The 18,607-nt window shown below is 38.7% G+C and overlaps 1 protein-coding gene across 2 annotated transcripts; it reads right to left on the bottom strand.

The window, feature by feature from the left end:
- Window positions 1-1,166: 1,166 nt before the first annotated feature.
- On the bottom strand, window positions 1,167-18,565 carry LOC132104182 (claspin-like). Of its 2 annotated transcripts, none has more exons than XM_059509454.1 (24): window positions 18,431-18,565; window positions 17,251-17,362; window positions 16,739-17,079; window positions 16,459-16,617; window positions 16,310-16,366; window positions 12,975-13,047; window positions 12,418-12,520; window positions 11,838-12,322; window positions 11,564-11,752; window positions 11,321-11,472; window positions 10,981-11,171; window positions 10,852-10,904; window positions 10,543-10,727; window positions 8,508-9,033; window positions 8,359-8,419; window positions 8,159-8,246; window positions 7,780-7,895; window positions 7,438-7,599; window positions 6,941-7,062; window positions 2,624-2,751; window positions 2,429-2,546; window positions 2,215-2,285; window positions 1,885-2,046; window positions 1,167-1,598 (listed from the first exon to the last, which is right to left on the bottom strand). In XM_059509454.1, exons 2-24 carry the CDS (start codon window positions 17,309-17,311, stop codon window positions 1,482-1,484), a joined length of 3,720 nt encoding a protein of 1,239 aa, XP_059365437.1. In that variant the 5' UTR covers window positions 17,312-17,362; window positions 18,431-18,565; the 3' UTR covers window positions 1,167-1,481. The 2 variants fall into 2 exon arrangements, with proteins under 2 accessions (XP_059365437.1, XP_059365436.1); XM_059509453.1 differs by lacking the exon at window positions 18,431-18,565 and adding an exon at window positions 17,798-18,032.
- Window positions 18,566-18,607: the final 42 nt, after the last annotated feature.

Genomic DNA, 18,607 nt, shown 5'->3' with positions numbered 1-18,607 from the left:
CTGCACTTGTGTTGCTGTAGGTCTGTGGTGGCTAATCATGAGGCACTGTGTGACTGTGTTTTTGTGCTTGTACATCACCGACTCAGTAAGTACATTCCCTCCCTGTCCCATGACAAGCAATTGATGGCGACAGAAAAAAACTCTTCACTCCCCCCGTGTCCAACAACATCCCCATTCAAGTGTTGCACCTTCAGGCTGTCTCTGGTCTCTTCCCCCTTCCATCTCTCAATAATAGCCTTAACACATGAAAAATACATCAAATAAAAAGTCTGCCTGCGGCTTCGTCACATGGAAAATCATCTACATCAAGCAAACAATCTGGGGAAGGAATAGGAATGAAGATGAGAGCAAGAGACAAGAGATGCTTCGCAAAATAAGCTTTAACACTTGCTGTATCAGTTCAAAAACACATTACCTGTAAAACACTACAGGTTAGGAGCAAGTCTATGCCACTATTTAAAAAAAGGAAAAAAAAAAAAAAACAAGGCTGGATTGTATCAAACACATACATGATAACTTGCAGTAAAAGTGTGCTATAGCCAGAAAACTGAAGCATGTGTTTAGATATGAGCAGCCTGCAGTTATGACCCATTTCCCTCAGTTCAGCTGCACGTCTCCGGTCCAGGCAGTGTGAGCAGTGACAGAGCCCAGAGGGACTCACCCCTGGCACTGCTGTCAAAAGCCACCACTCCGATCCAGTATGGCAGCTACTATTCAACTAGTTGCCCAGAAGCTCGCTCTCTCACTCTCTACATAAAGAAACACACACACACACACTACATGATAGGCAACATGGAATTAGTTATCTAGTTTGACAAGGTCAGTTATCTGCAGAAGAGCATTTCTTTTTGGGATCATTGGTTAAAACGAAATGTGTGCTGCTGAACTCAACATATCGCTGGAACCAAACTCAGATGTTACAATGAACCCAGAATTATCCAGTGGCTTCTGACCTGATCTCAATATTCTCTTGACAAAATGGTCACAATTCAGTGGCTGTTTCCAACCTGGAGCAAAGTTGATCTATTTATAAAAAATAAAAAAACCTCCTGCTCCAAACCCAGAGGAGCTGATTAAAAGCACTTACAAAATGGAGTTAAACATACAAAAAGCAGGAACTCTCAAGTCAAACCATGGAGACCAAAACATGTCTGGTTAAACTTAAATTAATTCAGTTTTTGCAGATTAGATGAAGAAATTCATAGCCTGAGGGATCCTGTGCTAACAGCTCAAGGGTTGATCTTTCAAGCATGACTCTTGGCTGTAAAAATGCATATGATATTTAAAAATACACTTTAATACACAATTTTATAAAAAAAAAAAAACAAATAAAAATACATCACTTAAAAGGAGATCACAATATTTACATGATACAAATGGTTTAAAAAGACAAACTTTCAACATCATAGCATTTAGAATGGACAATGGGACAAATAGATATGTTTTAATTTTAAGTAATACTGGGAAGTTTGGAAGCAACTTCAGTTTTCGAGGTAGCTGAAAATACTTCGCGGTGTTCCTGTAGGTTTGAGGGAGTTCCCGAGACACGGCCGCTTGGCAGCAGGGCTAAAAGACTCCATCGATCCTCTTTTCTTAATCTGAAAAGGTGATTTACTCATTTTTACTCGTACTTAAGAGATGTCATATTTAAAAAGCTCATAATACATCATTATACAATAAAACCTTTATCTTGAGTGTTGAAGTAATAAGACACCTTGACTTGTGGCGTCTTCGTTTCAACAATCATTCTAAGACTCCAGCTCCATCCAGTGGTAGAATTATTAACTACATTCACAAATCTCTTTTTTTTTCCACAAATGTTATTCTAATTCCAAAGTAAAATATCCTTGTAAAAATGTGAATAACATGAAAAAAAAACTGTACCTGTTTTCTGGGTCCCTCTGATGCAGGTGTCTCTTTTTCCGGTGACAGAGTTTGGAAGAGAAAACCTCGTGTGTTACGAGGGGCCAAAGGGTTACTGTCAGAGATGCTGGCTAACTTTTGCAACATTGCTCGAGGTTGACTGAGTAATGAGCCTCTCTTAACCTAGAGATAAATTACAAGTCAAAAGATCACAAATCTGTCGAATTACAAAATTGCTTCTTAAAAGCAATTTAAACAAGCTGACAGTGGCATTGCCGTTAAAAAAATAAAAAATAAACACTACAAAAACAGGAAGTAGAGAACAGCAGGGAGTGTGCTGTGGGTACTGACCATGGTGGACTGAAATGGCTTTGGAAACTGGTTGAGTGCTGCCTTCTCTTGCAGAGGAACAGCTGAAAGGTCTGTAAACAGTTGAAAAACACTTCAGTAACATTGCAGTTGATAGTTGTTTAACCAGTAGAAAATGTCCATCATGAAGCAAACAAATAAATCAACCAGCACTAGTCTTAAATACTGTCAGCAAAAACAAAAGGCATGTAGGTACCTCTCTTTTGAAGGGTCTTAGCAGTGAGCTTCTTGGCTAGCTTCATAAATTGGCTATCCTCTTCTTCGATCTTTTCCTCATCATCCCCATCCTCTCCCTTTTTGGCCCGAGCTTCAGTCTACATAACAGAATCGGAGTCAGATACATGTAGACAAGCATGCACACATAACATCAACTTCTTACACACACACACACCTGTTCTCTGATCCACTGTTCCCTCTCTAGTCGTTCTTTACGTCTTTGCAACTCCAGTTGATCGATTTCTTCATTATCTTCTTCCTCCTCTCCATCAGCACCCATTCCATCAAACTCAAAGTTATCATCTGGTCAAAACAGAAAACCCATCAGAAAACACAGACACATCTACTCCAGTTAGCTGCTTCAAGCAGTCAGATTTAATCAGCATTCCCACTCTTTTTAGGAATCATTTTCCAGGACTCTTCAAAGTCTTTAAAACCATAGTTTATGGCTGACTTAACTATAAAATCACCTCTTTAATAGGAGTTCTTAATTATACATTACAACAAATGATTTTCAGAACCACATTCAATACCATAGCAAAAAAATATTGAAAGTATTGAACTTTTTAACTTTTAAAAATGGTTCATTATTTATTCTAATGGTGACATTAAAGAAAAAACATTGCATGTATCGGTTCACGGAAAGTGCTGTAAATCTGCACTGAATCATTTAAAGGCAGCTGACTATAAGCAAGTATTGAATTGAGTATGGTTCGCACTTAAAACTTTTCTTCAAAATGTGAACGAAGTAACAGCATAACTGACTGAGCTTACTCATGTGGAAACTCCTGATATAAATCAATTAAATATACAATGAAATCTTATTTGCATCGTGTATGCTTTATTTTTTTCTGGTTATAATATGAAGATGCTGTGAGGTAGAAGTACGCAAACTTGTGAAAACAAAAATAAGAATCAGCACGGATTCTGCAGAACCTACAGTAAACAACTCTGATTGGCCACTGCGTTTAACAGAGATGCCTGTGATTGGCTGCAATACTCAATGCTGCAGAACACGTTGTAAATGGAAACCTTTGGCTTTAATTCTAAATCAGAGCATGCACACAAAAACACAGGAGAGTTTGAAAGTACACAATTGAGTTGGTACTACTGGAATTATAAATAAACATTTTCTAGGGCCATATGATTTCCGCGATGCAGAAAACGCAGACTGAATCGTGGAATCCAGTCATAAAAACGGAATTTACAGTTTAACACAGAATGTCAAGGAATTTGCCAAATTTTGAATGAATTAAAAGTTGGTATTGCACTTACATCAAAATCGCAATATGGAAAATATCTGTAAATATTAAACTGGAAAAGTCTATTTAAATATGAATCCTGCATGTTCTGCGTGTCTGTGTTAATGGCGCAGAAGCGGTGGCTTCGTCTATTACACACACTGAAGTGCACGTGACGCTCACGGTGATTTCAGTTTCTTTGGTCTCACTAAATAAAGGACGTAAGCACATGAACAGCACCTCCAGAACTTTTCTGAGAGTCACTTCATGAGCATTTGACCGTTTGATTTGAGTAAAACTAGCGTCATCACATACACAGAACTGTAAAAGGTATTCTCGTCAACCCATCAAAATAAAAGTCCGGTTTGGTTTAAAGACAAGTGTTTGCCATAAATGTTCAGCAGAAATGTACATAGCCTACTTCTACTACTACTACTAAAAAGAAAATTTTTTTTTAAGGTTTAAATCACACATTTCTTCCATGTTTTATTTTTAGTAGTAAATCTTTTGTTTACCGAACAATAACGTTTGCTTAATTTTCAACAATTAAAAGATAAATTAAAATGAATGTTTTATGCCTTAATTTGATAACCAGAAAAATGGAAATACACAACAGAATTTCGGAGCGGGAAAAACATTTCATAAGGCTATTTTAAGAAAAAATTTAATAAATGTAATTTGTTCTTATGCATTAAAATAATTAGACATGCTGAAACACAGAATTAGGTAACAAAATATATGGTGAATAAATAAAACATTTCATAGGGGTCATATATATGTAAATTTTTGTAAAACTTGTAATAAATTGATGTGAAAACGTATAAGTTTTATGATTTTAAAACTTATGTAGTGGGGTGTGATGTAAGTAGTTATGTACCAATCTTGAATTTTCATGTTTTCTAGGGATGGGCGTTTTCTGCAAATATCACATTCGAATATTTGAGCTCACAAAAAACGAATATTCGATTATTTAAATTAAGTTTAATGAGACGGATGTTATTTTTCAGCACCATTTATTGTTTCCGTCATTTTGAACATTACACATCGTGTTTTGTAGCTGAAAACCTTTAACAATGCGTGCAAACAAACAAAAGTACAGATTAAAAGCAAAAAAAAAAAAAAAAGTGAACAAAGAAAAAACGTAAAGCAGCCTGCAGCAATTAGGCTATTGTAGAACATAGACTTAACTTTGAAACTTTTAAACTGTCAGCAAATCTTTTTTGCTTTTTTTTCTATTGTTTTACATGTTCTTGTTAAGAAACACTGGCATGTAAACATGATCGGGGGAAAGTCGGCTCCTTAGTCGGTTAACAATAAGGCCGGCCGCGGAGAAAACGTGCTCTGACGGCACAGATGTGGCGGGACTCACAAATAACGGTGTGCTAAGCGAATAAGTTTTGTGAAGCGCTTTGTGTTTTCGTTTCACCACTGAATGGGATCCTCATCTGGTGGAATACATGGCTCCAGCAAGAACTGCTCCCACTCGTCTCGGCTGGACTCTCTGTAATCATCGCTGGAGAACTGGCTCAGCCTTTTCCGACGAGTGGTCATTGCAAAACTTCATTGTTGGTGGGGGCGGCTGCATCTGCATCACTAGCATCAAGGAAAATGTTCTGATAATGTTCCAAAAAGTTTTTTTTTCTTACTCCTCTCAGGTTTTCATCGAGAAACCGGAGATGTTTGTGCCGAGGGTCTAGGGCAGACGCGAGAAGAGGGGCTTTTCACTGCATTCTGCAAATTAGCTGTGTTTATTTGTTGCTGGAGAGATGCCGCAACAATGTTCTTGAATTCGGTCACTTTCTGTGATTCTCCACGGCATATTTGAAGTAGCCTACTGTAGAAGACCGCAGTTCTTAGGGGCCGTTCACATATCGTGTCTTCTGCGTGCTCAAGTTCATTATTTCCAATGTAGGCGAGCGGTATGTGTGCTCAATGGAAGCGTAACAACGTTGAAAGCTCAGCCAAGATGAAGGAACAGCTGATCATAGCTGTATATGGATTGCCATTTTTGATTTTTTGTGTTGCAAATCCATTTATCCTTTGCTGAAATTTCCGCGTCTTCATGGAGAGAGCGCGTCGTTGTTGCTTAGCAATGGCAGATGCCTCAGGAGCGCTTCTGACTGAGCGCTTTGGAGAAGGAGAAAGCAGCGCGCCTAGCGTTTTCCAGGCGTTTTTAGGCGTTATGTGAACGGCCCCTTATTCATTCATTCATTCATTATTTTTTGCTTGCATACATCTTCAAATATGCCGTGGAGAATCACAGAAAGTGACCAAATTAGGTTTTATTGTGAATTTTTTATTTTTTGCGAAATTTGAATATTTTTATTTATTGAATTAGAGCAGAACGAATATTCGACTATCCGTGCACACCCCTAATGTTTTCATGGCAATTTTTTTTTTAAACAAGCAAATTCTGATTAGTTAATATTTTATAAACCAGGAGATGAGATGAAAATAAGAGTACATTAACAAGATGTTTTTGCTCCATTACAGGCCGAACTCTTTGTAGCAATTTAAAATTAAGAGGCAACCACTGCATTTGAATAATGCTCCAAACAAAGATGCTGCATACATGAGCAGTTTCTGATTTGAATTGGTCTGACTTTACACCCTGATGAAGGCTTGTTAGCCGCAAACCCTCGGTGCACTTGAATTGTTATTATTATTATTATTTTTTTTTTAATGTAAAACCATATTCACTACATTTTTGAGTGCCTTGGCTTATGAGTTTTTAGTCTGACTTCAGATTTGGGACATTATGCTACGTAAAACTTCTGGACGAAACAAAAACAGCAGACGGGCTGAATGAGATGCAAATTCATTCTGACACCAGGGGGCTCTTATGGAACAGAAGTAATACAGCGTTTCCCTGGTTACTGCTGTAAACAAAGCAGCCCTGCTTCTAGAAATACTTCTGTATGCATAATACAGAGGCAAGAGGAAAATAAAATAAAAAAAATCTAAACTTTTCTGAAGACAGTCATTTCCCCTCAGAGACACATTTATATAAACCCCCATCCCCAATTCAATAAAGGATTTTCTTCCAATATTTTATTTTTATATATATTATATATGTATTATATTTCATTTATTAATATATTTCAATATTTTCATTTGACATTTTCTCTTATTTTCCATGTGTTTTTCAGGACGCGTGGGAACCCTGTAAAATGATGCCTGTCATACATTTTCAAGTGCTTTTCAACATCAGCTTACTGAGGGGTGGGATCCAGATCACAAGATGAACTCACCAATGTTTTTCCAGCGGAAACGACGAGCTCGTCCAGGTCCATCAGAATGCAGATCTCCATCAGCAAGGTAACGCTCCTGATAAAGCCGCAGTTTTCGCTTATCATCATCCATGACCTGCTTCCTGTTGGGAGAACATTATGACAAGTCATGACAAGTCTTTAAAAGAAGTAGTTATTTTTAAAAGCAATCAAGTTTAAGGCATTTATAACACTGGAATTGACTGATCACATGGCATTACAGAAGTACCCAGCTTAGCTTTGATAAATGGGTGGCCCCCCATGTGGCACATTGATGTAACAACAATTTTTTTGATGTAACATTGATGTAACAAAACAAATTTTTGCATCAGACAAGCCCACATGTGAATTGAACTGTAAAATGCAAAAGCTACCAAACAAGCATTTCTGCTGGTTTTGCAACTGGGTTACTCACCTGTTCCACCACCTACTAAAAGCGCAACTCAAAGTAAGTGGAGGATTTAGATAACATTTCTTACATGTGAATCTTGTTAACTTGGTCCATCAATTCCTCATCTGATGGCAACTCTTCCTGTATCTCCTCCTCCTCATATTCGTCACCACCATCATCATCCTCATCCTCACTGCCCACATCACTGCCAGACAACTCTGCCTCGGATTCCACAAACTCTGCTAAACGGCTGTTGAAACACAAATATCATGTAGAGATATCAATACACATAAAATGATTGTCATATAAGATCAAATATATTAATTAGCAGTAATTGCTAACCTGTGTCACACTAAAATGCTTTTAAATAACTTACATTGTTCAGAAATATCATAAAATTATAATTTATAATAAACTAATATAGACATACATTTTCTTTTTGCCAGTGCGCTGTCCGAAGACCGCTTCACGTTCTTCTTCCTGCTCCTCCTCTTCTTCATTCTCAGTTTCCTCTTCTTCAGCATCTGATTTATCCTCATTTTCATCCTTAAATAAAAAACAAATTTACAGCTCTAAGCCCTTAGAGTAGTAACAATTACAAGCAAACATTAAAATTCAAAGCTACAGGAAGTCATTTCTGTGCCACTATGCAATATTGCATAAAAAAATTAAAAAACCACAAATTTTTTTCCCTTAAAACACTCCTCCATTTTCTGGACAAACAGGTAGTCCCAGCCCAAACTCACACTACTGGTTGAACCAATGTGTACACATTAGGCAAAGTAACAAAGCTTTTATCTGTTGAGTACCTTTTCACTAAGGCTGTCTAGGCTGTCTGACAGGAGCCGGAACTCACAGTCACCTTCCTCCTCTTGTTCCTCAGTTATGTTCTTGTTCCTGTGGGGACAGTTGGAGGGTATAAAGCATTTAGTATGTGGAGCAACAAAATACAAACTATAATTTTCAAGGATATGCAATGAACCTATGTATACTGATTATAGCTTAGCACCTGTTTGTTTCAGATGGCTTTTCAAAGGCAGGACTTGAGACTGATGGCAGGTATGAAGCAGCTAAAAAGGGGTTCAAAATTGTTTATCTACAAAACTTAAGTTCAATATGGATCACTTTAACCCTCAGTATAAACAAAACAAGACGTACACGGGCTTCCTGTAAACTTGCCAGAACAGAGAGCCAGCAGCTGGTCCATGTCTGCCTCTGAGCTGCCTTGACTCTCCCCTCTTTGCTCTTCTGGCTCCAAGGTCTTCTTGTTCTCCTTGGGTTTGACGACTGGTTCTTCAGGCTGTGTGGCAAAAGCTCCAGAGCACAACCCCAGGAGCTCATCATCTGCTGCAGGCTGAGAAGCCCCTGGCTGGGTCTTCCCTGATCCAAAGCCCCCTGAGCAGAGCCCTAGGAGCTCACCCATGTTAGCATCCATGGCGTTTTCATCCAGACTGTCTAGTATAAGCTGCCGTTTGTGGGAACGGCTAGGCAAGCCACGAGGACCGACGTTTAAAAAGCCATCAGCATCCAGTAGCTGAGAGTGAGTATCCTCCTCCAGTGAGAAACGACCCTGGGAATCCCCAGCCGGAGGGAGGGCGGACTCACTTGGGGACGAGGGAGCATAAAGGTCTTGAGAATCCTCCACAGGGAGAGAGAGGGAGGGTTCGGACATCTTACCTGAGCTCTAAAAAAGGAGAAGATTATTCATAAATATTTATTGTCTGTAAAATTAGTAATTCACTAAAATGGCAAATCATTGTCATTTACCACTTACCACTGTAACCTTATGTGTATTTAAGATTTAGGAGATTAAATAAGTTTAAAGAACATTTTGATGAACTCGCAGCTTTTTGTTGGTCAAAACTACAAATTTGTGAGAAACTTAATTAAATCTGTGTGGGGAACTTATTCACCCTTGCATGACTGTTAGAAAGACTGAATATTTCCCAGAAAAAAGTTCATTTCAAGAGTTCCAACCAGCTTGCCAAAACAAACAAATCCAAAAGACTTTGCTCCAGCTGATAAACACCTTTAAACTACCAGGCACATATTCAGCTAAATACGACTCCCAGCTGCTTGGAGGGGTGCTGGGATGTTCTCTTTACCCCCAATCAAAGAAAGACAAAGAACTTTGCCGTGAGTATATATCAAGGCCTTAAGTGTGACCACACCTTGACGCCTGTTTCACACATACTCCGTCTGCAGAGCGTATGCGTTGCGTATTTTTAACGCACCCATGTTAACGGATCAGAGCAATCACACTGCACGCAGTTGTGGTCCGTCAGTGCGTTCCAGGAGCGGTGCAGCAATCATTTACGTACCAAGTCTATTTTTGCTGTGCTGCACGCAATGAATTACAGTGATAGCGCATTGTTTTCAGTAAAGATGAACATGGTTTGACACGGCAATGCAGTCACTTCACAATAAATGTATACTAATTAAAGCCTACTGTGTTTCACACGCAACACGTGGGTTTTTGGCTAGGTTTAAAACAAGAAAAAGAGCACTTTTAGATAAACAAGGCAACATAATATGTTTTCTGGAAACAGAAAATATGGTTTTATGGAAGCAGAAAAACTAAGTTTATTAAGACCTGTGGGATTGCTTGTAATAAAGATTTAAATGCAAAAGTCACAAGAGTCGACCGATTCTGTCAGTGGTGTTTTCATTTTAAATATTGGCGATATCCGAACAAGAAAAGTAGGCTACAATGTTAAGTTAAAATGTGTTGCCGCTTGCTTGAGCACCTTATTATACAAACCTAGAAGTCAAATGCATGAATAATAGGTTTATATTTATTGAGTTTAAACTAATGTCTATTGCTTATGGAATATTGTTACTGTTCTGTGATAAGAGTCACAATGCCGAAGAATATTGTTTTTTTTTTTTTTTACATGATTTGAAAAAAATAATGAACAAATGTTGTGTTTGTGGACTAAACAGCTGCGGATCAGTAGCGGACTGCAAATGCGTCGTGTGTGAAAGCACAATGAGTCCGTGCTGGTCCTGCACCACATATGTAACGCACACGGACTGCATACGCACTGCAGATGGAGTATGTGTGAAACAGGCGTTAAAATGACTTTCATATACATGTCTATACAAATATTCACAATCAAACAAAAGACTGGAAAAATATTCAAAGATCATATAAAGCCACACTTGGCTTAACAGTCAAGCAAGAGACCCTCACCTTTGAAGCAGAGCCGAGGAAGCTGGATCTGAAGAGGCAGGGAGATGGAGAGCGGAAGGCACTGTTGGACAGGCCTCTGCCAGCAGCTCTACTGATTGGCTGGTATGATGGGATCATTGAGCCCATCAGCTCAAAGCTACTGTTATGACTGCTGTCCTTAGCCAATGACAGAATGTCATACTCCTCTGTGAAAAGAACCAAACTTCTGTCTGATTTCACATACATTTGAAATTAATGATACTAAAAGCTTGACCATTTTTTAGAGCAACAAATATAATAACTTAGTGTTTAATACCCATACACACTCACCCATTTTATTGTCAACTTCATGGCAAGCTGTGCCTAATCTTCTTACACCATCCCTGGACAGAAATAGACATTCAGTAAGTATTGACTACAGAGAATGGGTTGCAGCCCAATTAGGAATCATGCACATACCCGGTGCGGGAACAGGAGTTGCCGGCAAACAGCATCAATGTTCCATCAGTGTCTGCTGGACTTGGAGAGGGACTTTTGAAGCCTGGGGAGGGGCATGTTTTCGCTGAAACTTCATCTTCACCTTCCTCTTTGTCCACCACTTCTTCTCCCACATCTTCATCACCACCATCGCCCAGCAATTCATCAACACCCTAAAAAAAATAAAAAAAATAAAGGATTTGACAAATTTTACAATATGACTATAAAATGAGAAAAGTTGTGTTAAAAAGTGGCAGATCTGGAGAAGTTATTACACAAGAACACCACAAGAAAATCCCAAATTAATGCCAATTTCTAGTACCTCGTCATCCTCTGACTCGGTCATCTCTGCTTCTTCTTCCTCACAATCCTCATTGTCAAGGCGATGCAGAGCAGCTCTGCGCTCTCTCTCCTCCTTCCTGCGGATGGCCATGGCATGTTGCAAGCGAGACTTCAACAGTACCAGTTTCTCACCTACAAAAATGCAAACAAGAAATATTGAATACACATTAAAACTGCTCCCACACCTAAAAAGCAATATGATAAAAAAAAATAGTGATTGTACCTGGTTTGACATTTGCGGGCTCATCCTCTCCCTCATTGACAGTTATTGTGATTGATTCAGAGCGCAGTTCTTCCTGTCCTGAGGGGGCGCTGTCTTTCCTCACCACATTAAGCTGCAATGTGCGCTCCCTTTTAGGACGAGGAGCAGGCTGGATTTGCTTCATGAAGCGTTCTTGTAGTGCTTTCAAAGCTATATTACACACACAAAAAAAATCTATCATCAACTGTGGAAAAGGGTGAAGAACATTTAAAAAGTTATAATCCAAAAATCTCACCTGGGTTTTCCTGAGGTGGCTCCAGCTGGACAAAAGCCCCATCATCTGCACACAACTTCGCCACAGGAGGAGGATCTAGACCAAGCTCTCTTAGTCTGGCTAGTTTATCCTTGCGAGGTCTGAGCTTCTGAGCAGCAGCCTGGGCCTGATCAACTGAGGCCTGTTGCTGTTCTTGGTCCTTGTCTGAATGTTTAGCTCTCTCAGTTACTTTCTCTTGACCCACAGGGTTGGGTTCATCAGTGCTTATGTTATGTTCTACATCTGCTTCATTTGAGGTCTGTGGGTCACTTTCATTGGTACAATTGTCCTGATGAGTGCTGCTGGCAATGTCTGCTAGAGGAAGGGGTGTAGTGGAGGACTGGTTATCCAGAGATGATTCTGTTGGGGGGCTTGAGTCCTGCTCAGGCATGTGCTGAGGTCTTTTAGCTTGATCTGGAGGTGGTTGTGTAGTGCTCTCTAATATACAAGCCTGGTACTTGGCAGACCTTGAGGACAAGTGAAAAAATATTATATTGGTTATTTCCACTGTATGAACGTATACAGGAGATAAATTAGTTCATTAGTGTTAGTGATCTCATACTTGAGTAAAGCCATGGCACCACCCTCTGGACGAGGTCTTCTCTTGAAGAACTGGTCAATACTTTTGGGCTCTGGCATGTAATATGGCAGATTGAGCATAGACTCTGCAAATTTGAAAGAAAGCAGTGTCAGAAAGTAACTTTTTAAAATCACAAGATATTTGCCCCATCTACACATGTTTCTTTACATTATTCCTGTGATTGCAAAGGTGAAGTTAAAAAGGTGAGTTTTTTAGTTCAAGAAACATTTTGTCTTATCAATGATGAAAATGGTATTGCTGCTCATTTTTGTGGAACCTGTGATACAAAACAATTCAATTGAAATAGAAAACTTTTGTAGCATTATAAATGTCTTAAAGTATTTATTTGCATCAAAACCATTGCATGGTAGTGCACACATGTTAGTCCAAATTTTGCAAAGTCAATTTTGCTACAATTTCAGTCTGACTTAAAGCATTAAAAAGGCAAATAATTGTTTTAGTCAAACTCTTAAAGTGCATGTAAATGCACTTAGTGAGCCAAGCCTTTTAGCGCCTAGCAGATGCAACTTCAGACTGACCTCGCACAAATCTCTGACTCTCACTGTGAAGCTGCTTGAGTGCCTCCTTGCTGGCTCTTGCTGCTTTCCTCTCCTGAAAACAGTTTGTTCAGGAAAAGCAAGTGAGTGTTTTTGTTACACTCATTTAACTATAGAAGCAGATTAGTCTCAAATATAATTCACGCAAGAAACACGATTCACACATGTGTAGACAATTTCACATGCATGAAACCTAATTCACGTACACACAAAAAAAATTCACGTGCGTGAAAAAAAAAAATATATTTATAAAATACATTTCACAAATGCAAAAAACTATTTGTAGATATACAACCGTGCACAAAAACCTTTGAATGTTTAAAATGTACGAGTGTCTGAATGTACGAATCGTCATTTACTACGAATCCACTCGGATTTGTGTGTGTGTGTTTGAGACTTTCCTGGCAGAGCTCTCTTCCCAAGTGGGTCTGTCGTACTCTTTAGCCAATCAGATGCGAGTTTACCATTCAACCAATCATATCATAAGCCACTGAGTGCATTCAAGGAGCACGATTCTGCGCACCTTTAGCACAATATGGATTAATTAGAACAGAAATTAAGCCTTTACATCAGTAATCCAGCATGGCGAATGAAGAACGGTGAAGCACGGGTAAGAGTTTAGTTTATTTCATAAAAGTCTGAGTTTACACAGTTTATCGTTTACACATTCAATCAAGACAGTTTTTCTAGTTAGAAAACTAGTTAGAAAAAAATACAGTTGTAACAGGACAGTTACAGTAATTATAAATTAAACTGCAATCAGGATAGTAAAAAGAAAGTCCTGTAAAGACAAAAGTAACATTTTGAGAGTTGTGAAATTATAATTCTAAATAATCTTGTTTTATAAATTGATGTCTGTTAGGTCAGTGTGTACTTTCTTACAGTAATACATTTTAAAACATGTAGCCTAGTCATTGTTAACCACTACGTTGAAGCAATGTAGTTCGATCAAGATAAACAACATCACATATTTAGAAACGTTGTTTAATTTGTAACTATATATATATATATATATGTTATAGTGGTTCTCAACCTTTTTTTCCACTGGGCCGCACTATGGGCCAAGTCCAAGTGCAAGTGGATTGCACAGGTTCGAGTAGCAATGGGCTTCTTCACACTGCCTCTACATGTGCAATTGTGCTTTTGAAGCCTACTGACCACGCGCACCTGTCCGTGCGGTCATAAAAAAAATGGGAGGTACGCGTTCGTCCTCTCAGAGCCTCCGCACACACTCTCCCATGACGATGATTACGTCACGCCTACCAAGCGGTCCATAACGGACTCCCCGCGGATGCGGAAAGTTTAACATATGGCTTAAGATGCAGTCTGTAAGATGCGCACAGGAGCATGACTTGACGCGACATTGCAGAAAATGTGTGTTCACAAATGTAGCCTGTTGATCCAAATATGGACAGCACATTCGAATTTAATATAAGGTTCTCTCCAGAGATGTTTTGCCACATTTCTTCAATTAAGGATGATTGCTATGTAATATATGGTGTTCCCATTTGCCTGAACTTCAAGTAAAATGCAGGGCAAACCGAAAATCCAGCACTGTCCTTCACTACTGATACTGCGACTATTATTTTTTCTACGTGTTCATTCGCTGGCATTTTTCACATTTCTTTTTTTCTCCCTTAAAATCAAATTTGTCCATTATGATGCTCAATTTTACCGAACTAATGGCTGTTGGTTGAATTCTGCCAAAGTGGGCGCTTGTATGAAAATAATATAAAAATGTCTGAAAATAATATATGAAACACAAAATAATTTAACATAAAAAAACATTAGGCTATAGCTTACATTTCTTAAGTAAATGTTTAAATTAATGTAAAAAATAATAATTGTAAAACTGAAAAAAAAAAAAAATTAACTGTTCAGCATGGTGGGACGCATTTGAATTCGTGACGGGCCGCGGGTTGAGATGATGCTGCTGATAGCTCCATGGTCATTTAATAGGACTAGCCTATTGTTTCTTTTACGCGGCTGAAAATAACTGTGCTTTCTGTTACTTAGCCTGTGTCTGTCACTCGTCCTCTTAAAAGTGGAAGCTTGTGCTTTGTTGCATTATATTGAAACTTTGTTGATGTTCTCTGTTCATGGCTCTTTATATGGCGATAAAAGACAGCTTTGTTGCGTTTTTTTTTTTACCAACCCGGTTGGGACATAGAAGGGGGAGCACAGGAAAAAAAGTTTGGGAACCGCTGCATAACATAACGGTTATGGAAATTAGAACGACAGTACATTGAATTAAATTGCAATGAAGTTACAAACGATCCACATCATTAAAGAGAATAAGCTCCGAAATATATAAAATAAATAAAAACGAGGATCAATCTGAAACTTTTCAAGTGCGACAATAAATAACCTACACACGATCCACAACATAATTAAGTTGCAAAGAGCATAGGCTCAAACATAAAATAAAATGAAAGAGGATGCATCTGGAACTTTTCGAGTGCAGCGCAAAAGTCGCTCAGCCTGCAGCGAGAGAGAGATTTCCTCGAGATTTTTTATTTGCTCATTTTCTTTCTCTATTCTCTTCGTCTCTGTTGCCTCCAAATCCTCACTCTCTTGGCCCCTCTCCTCCTGACTAACAACTTTAAGATGTCCGACTTGACAGTTTCTCTGATTTCAGCCAGTTAAGCATATTTATAATATATATTATGGAATAAATGAAACGAGTTGGCACGCATATTAGCCTGCAGTACATAAAAGAAGAACAGTGCGTTGAAGACAGCATCTTCATTCTTCATTCGCCATGCTGGATTACTGATGTAAAGGCTTAATTTCCGTTCTAATTAATCCATATTGCGCTAAAGGTGCGCAGAATCGTGCTCCTTGAATGCACTCAGTGGCTTATGATATGATTGGTTGAATGGTAAGCTCGCTAACCATTGGCTAAAGAGTATGACAGACCCACGTGGGAAGAGAGCTCGGCCAGGAAAGTCTCAAAAACACACACACACAAATCCGAGTGGATTCGTAGTAAATGACGATTCGTACATTCAGACACTCGTACATTTTAAACATTCAAAGGTTTTTGTGCACAGTTGTATATCTACAAATAGTTTTTTGCATTTGTGAAATGTATTTTATAAATATATAATTTTATTTTGTGCTTGTGAATTGCTTTTTGTGAATATTTTTTTTTCACGCACGTGAATTTTTTTTGTGTGTACGTGAATTAGGTTTCATGCATGTGAAATTGTCTATGCATGTGTGAATCGTGTTTTTTGCGTGAATTATATTTGAGACTAATCTGCTTCCATATTTAATGCATTCAATGTGACCATCTCTATAATAAATAATCTCACCTTGCGTGGTGACCTGTTCTCTTGTTCCTCGTCTCCACTGAAGTCTGATAGACGAGGCTATAAATAATATGAAAAAGTAACTATAAAGTAACAGATTGAAATCAAGTGGAGACTTGCACGAGACCGGGGAAGCAAAAGTCTGTGCTTACTTTGCGTCTGGCTTTCTTTTTCACAGCTGATCGGATAGCATCTAGAGACTCTTCCTCTTCCAATTGCTCTTCAGAGTCTTCCTCTAACTGAGCGTCAAATAGATTGGAGTCCCCGAGCAGACAGCCACTGTCATTGAGTGCTTTGATTGGAAGGACCTCCTTAAAAATCAAAGGTAATATTTCGGCCACCAAAAATGCCATTTTTTCATTCAATTTTCATTTCGGTGCACCCCTAACTAAAACAAATAACGGCTTGTGGTTTAATGTTCTAAGCACCCACCTCTGTTTTTTCTTTCAGTCGTTTTACAAGGGCAACGTTGCGTTTCTCTTTTTCTCTGCGTCTTTGTGACTTCTCCCTCTTTTTCTTTGCTTCTTTTGGTTTGACTTGGACTTCTGCTTTCTCTGGCTCACTGTCATCACTGTGCATTGAGATACGGGATACTCGTTTTCCTTGCTCCTTTTTGATGCTTTCAGTCTCAGTTTTTGTCTCCTCATCGCTGGACTCCGACAGGACCAGAGCATTTGCCATTCCGGCCTCTTCCTGCTCCCCGTCGCTGTCACTGTCCTGCAGTGCTTTCCGAGAGCGTCCCTTCCGACTAACAGTGATATCTTCATCTGAATCTGGAACACAATGGTTGAAAAAAGATCTGTCATCCCACAATATATTTTAGGTGTTCAGTGATCAGAAGTGTCAAAAGCATTCTATTTGCTCATTCATCAACAAATACAAAGCAGTTAGGATGCATCAAATTCTCAAATACTTGTTTCTCTTAAAAACCTTCCCTAACTTACCTTGTTGGTCCTCATTGACCATGATGTTGTCAATCACAGGCTCCTCCATTGGTGAGCCCATTCCACTATCGGAATCACTTTCAGCTGTTCGTGCCTCAGGCAGATCTATAGGCTATACAACATAAAATTTTCCATGAATGTTAATACTACTTCGACAGATTTCCATTGCTAAAATAAGTTTAATTTGATGAACCGTGCGTTTTTGTAAACACCATTGCACTTCGACTAGAAACCAACCTAAATTGTATTTATTATTATTTTATTTTACTGTAAACACTACATAGAATATAACAAAACGAAATCCAACACTTGGAAACAATTAATATAAAATGGCAAATAAAGTGTGCACAATTCATCCGGCCTTCCGTTACAAAAGACAGGATGCATAGCTAAGCTGGCTAGCTAAACACAAATAACCTGAAGAATTAATTCAATATATTTATCACCTGTTGGGTGAATTAGTTGTCAACTAGTATTTGTTCACCAAATGTAGTCATTTACATCTATTTTGGAAGTAATTTATTGTTATTTCACAATGATACGTTACCCGCTCAGTCAGAAGAGAGCTCATCTTAAAGTCGTTTTATTCGGTACAAAACTACATAAATTCCACGATGCTGTCACTCCAAAGGCGTGTAAACGTAGAAAACGCAGTCTTTTTTAATCCAAAACCTCATAAAACCTAAATGGAAGTTATTTTTGCAATGTCAAAATGAATAAATCCATCTCCCGCCCGATTGTGCTAAACTAAAAACACTCTTGACTCTTCTTCGCGCGCTGGGCTTGACCGCTTTTCTTTAACAGTCTCCGTCATTCTTTTCGAGCTTCGCTATTGGATGAACGGTTGTTAGGCGCTTTGAGGCTGTGCTGATTGGACAGGGCAGCCAGAGCTAAAACACCAATAACGCGTCGGATTGGTCAATGCTGACTGTAAATGGTCAACAACAGTCACAGAGTTCCAGCAAATAAGGCAAGTTGCCATTTGGGGGCACGGGGCAGGTTATTTCTATAATAAAATATATAATCTACAAAAACTTTCATTATGCTTAGGGTAAACCATTAAGATAACAAAGAGAAGGAAAAAGAAAAAAATCCACAACGTTGTAAATGCTTGTCATGCACAGTTTGTCATAGACGGTTAATTTTCTATTAATCAATACACGTGTCAAACGTCACTTACAAATGAAATTAGTGGGTGCGCTGCCTGGATTTACATTGTAAACCGAACTGCATTCATTTAAGTGCCAATGAGCCGTTCCTAAAATCAAATTATGTGGCGAGCCCCTGAATCCGTGTACTTCGCCCCAAACCTTTTATCATTTTCCCTGTGTGTGTCAATTATGTGCGCGTCCACCAA

This window comes from Carassius carassius, chromosome 25 (assembly GCF_963082965.1).
Source record: "Carassius carassius chromosome 25, fCarCar2.1, whole genome shotgun sequence".
Taxonomy (NCBI): domain Eukaryota; kingdom Metazoa; phylum Chordata; class Actinopteri; order Cypriniformes; family Cyprinidae; genus Carassius; species Carassius carassius.
This window is presented reverse-complemented; position numbering and strand designations above follow the sequence as displayed.

Bases quoted from the DNA above. Each gene is read 5' to 3' on its own strand.
- LOC132104182 (XM_059509453.1), bottom strand. From the start codon at position 17,821: ATGAGCTCTCTTCTGACTGAGCGG. The intron at 16,618-16,738 runs GTGGGTGCTTAG...TTGATTTTTAAG, and splicing joins GACTGAAAGAAAAAACAGAG to GAGGTCCTTCCAATCAAAGC. The intron at 10,728-10,851 runs GTGAGTGTGTAT...TTCTTTTCACAG, and splicing joins TGAAGTTGACAATAAAATGG to AGGAGTATGACATTCTGTCA.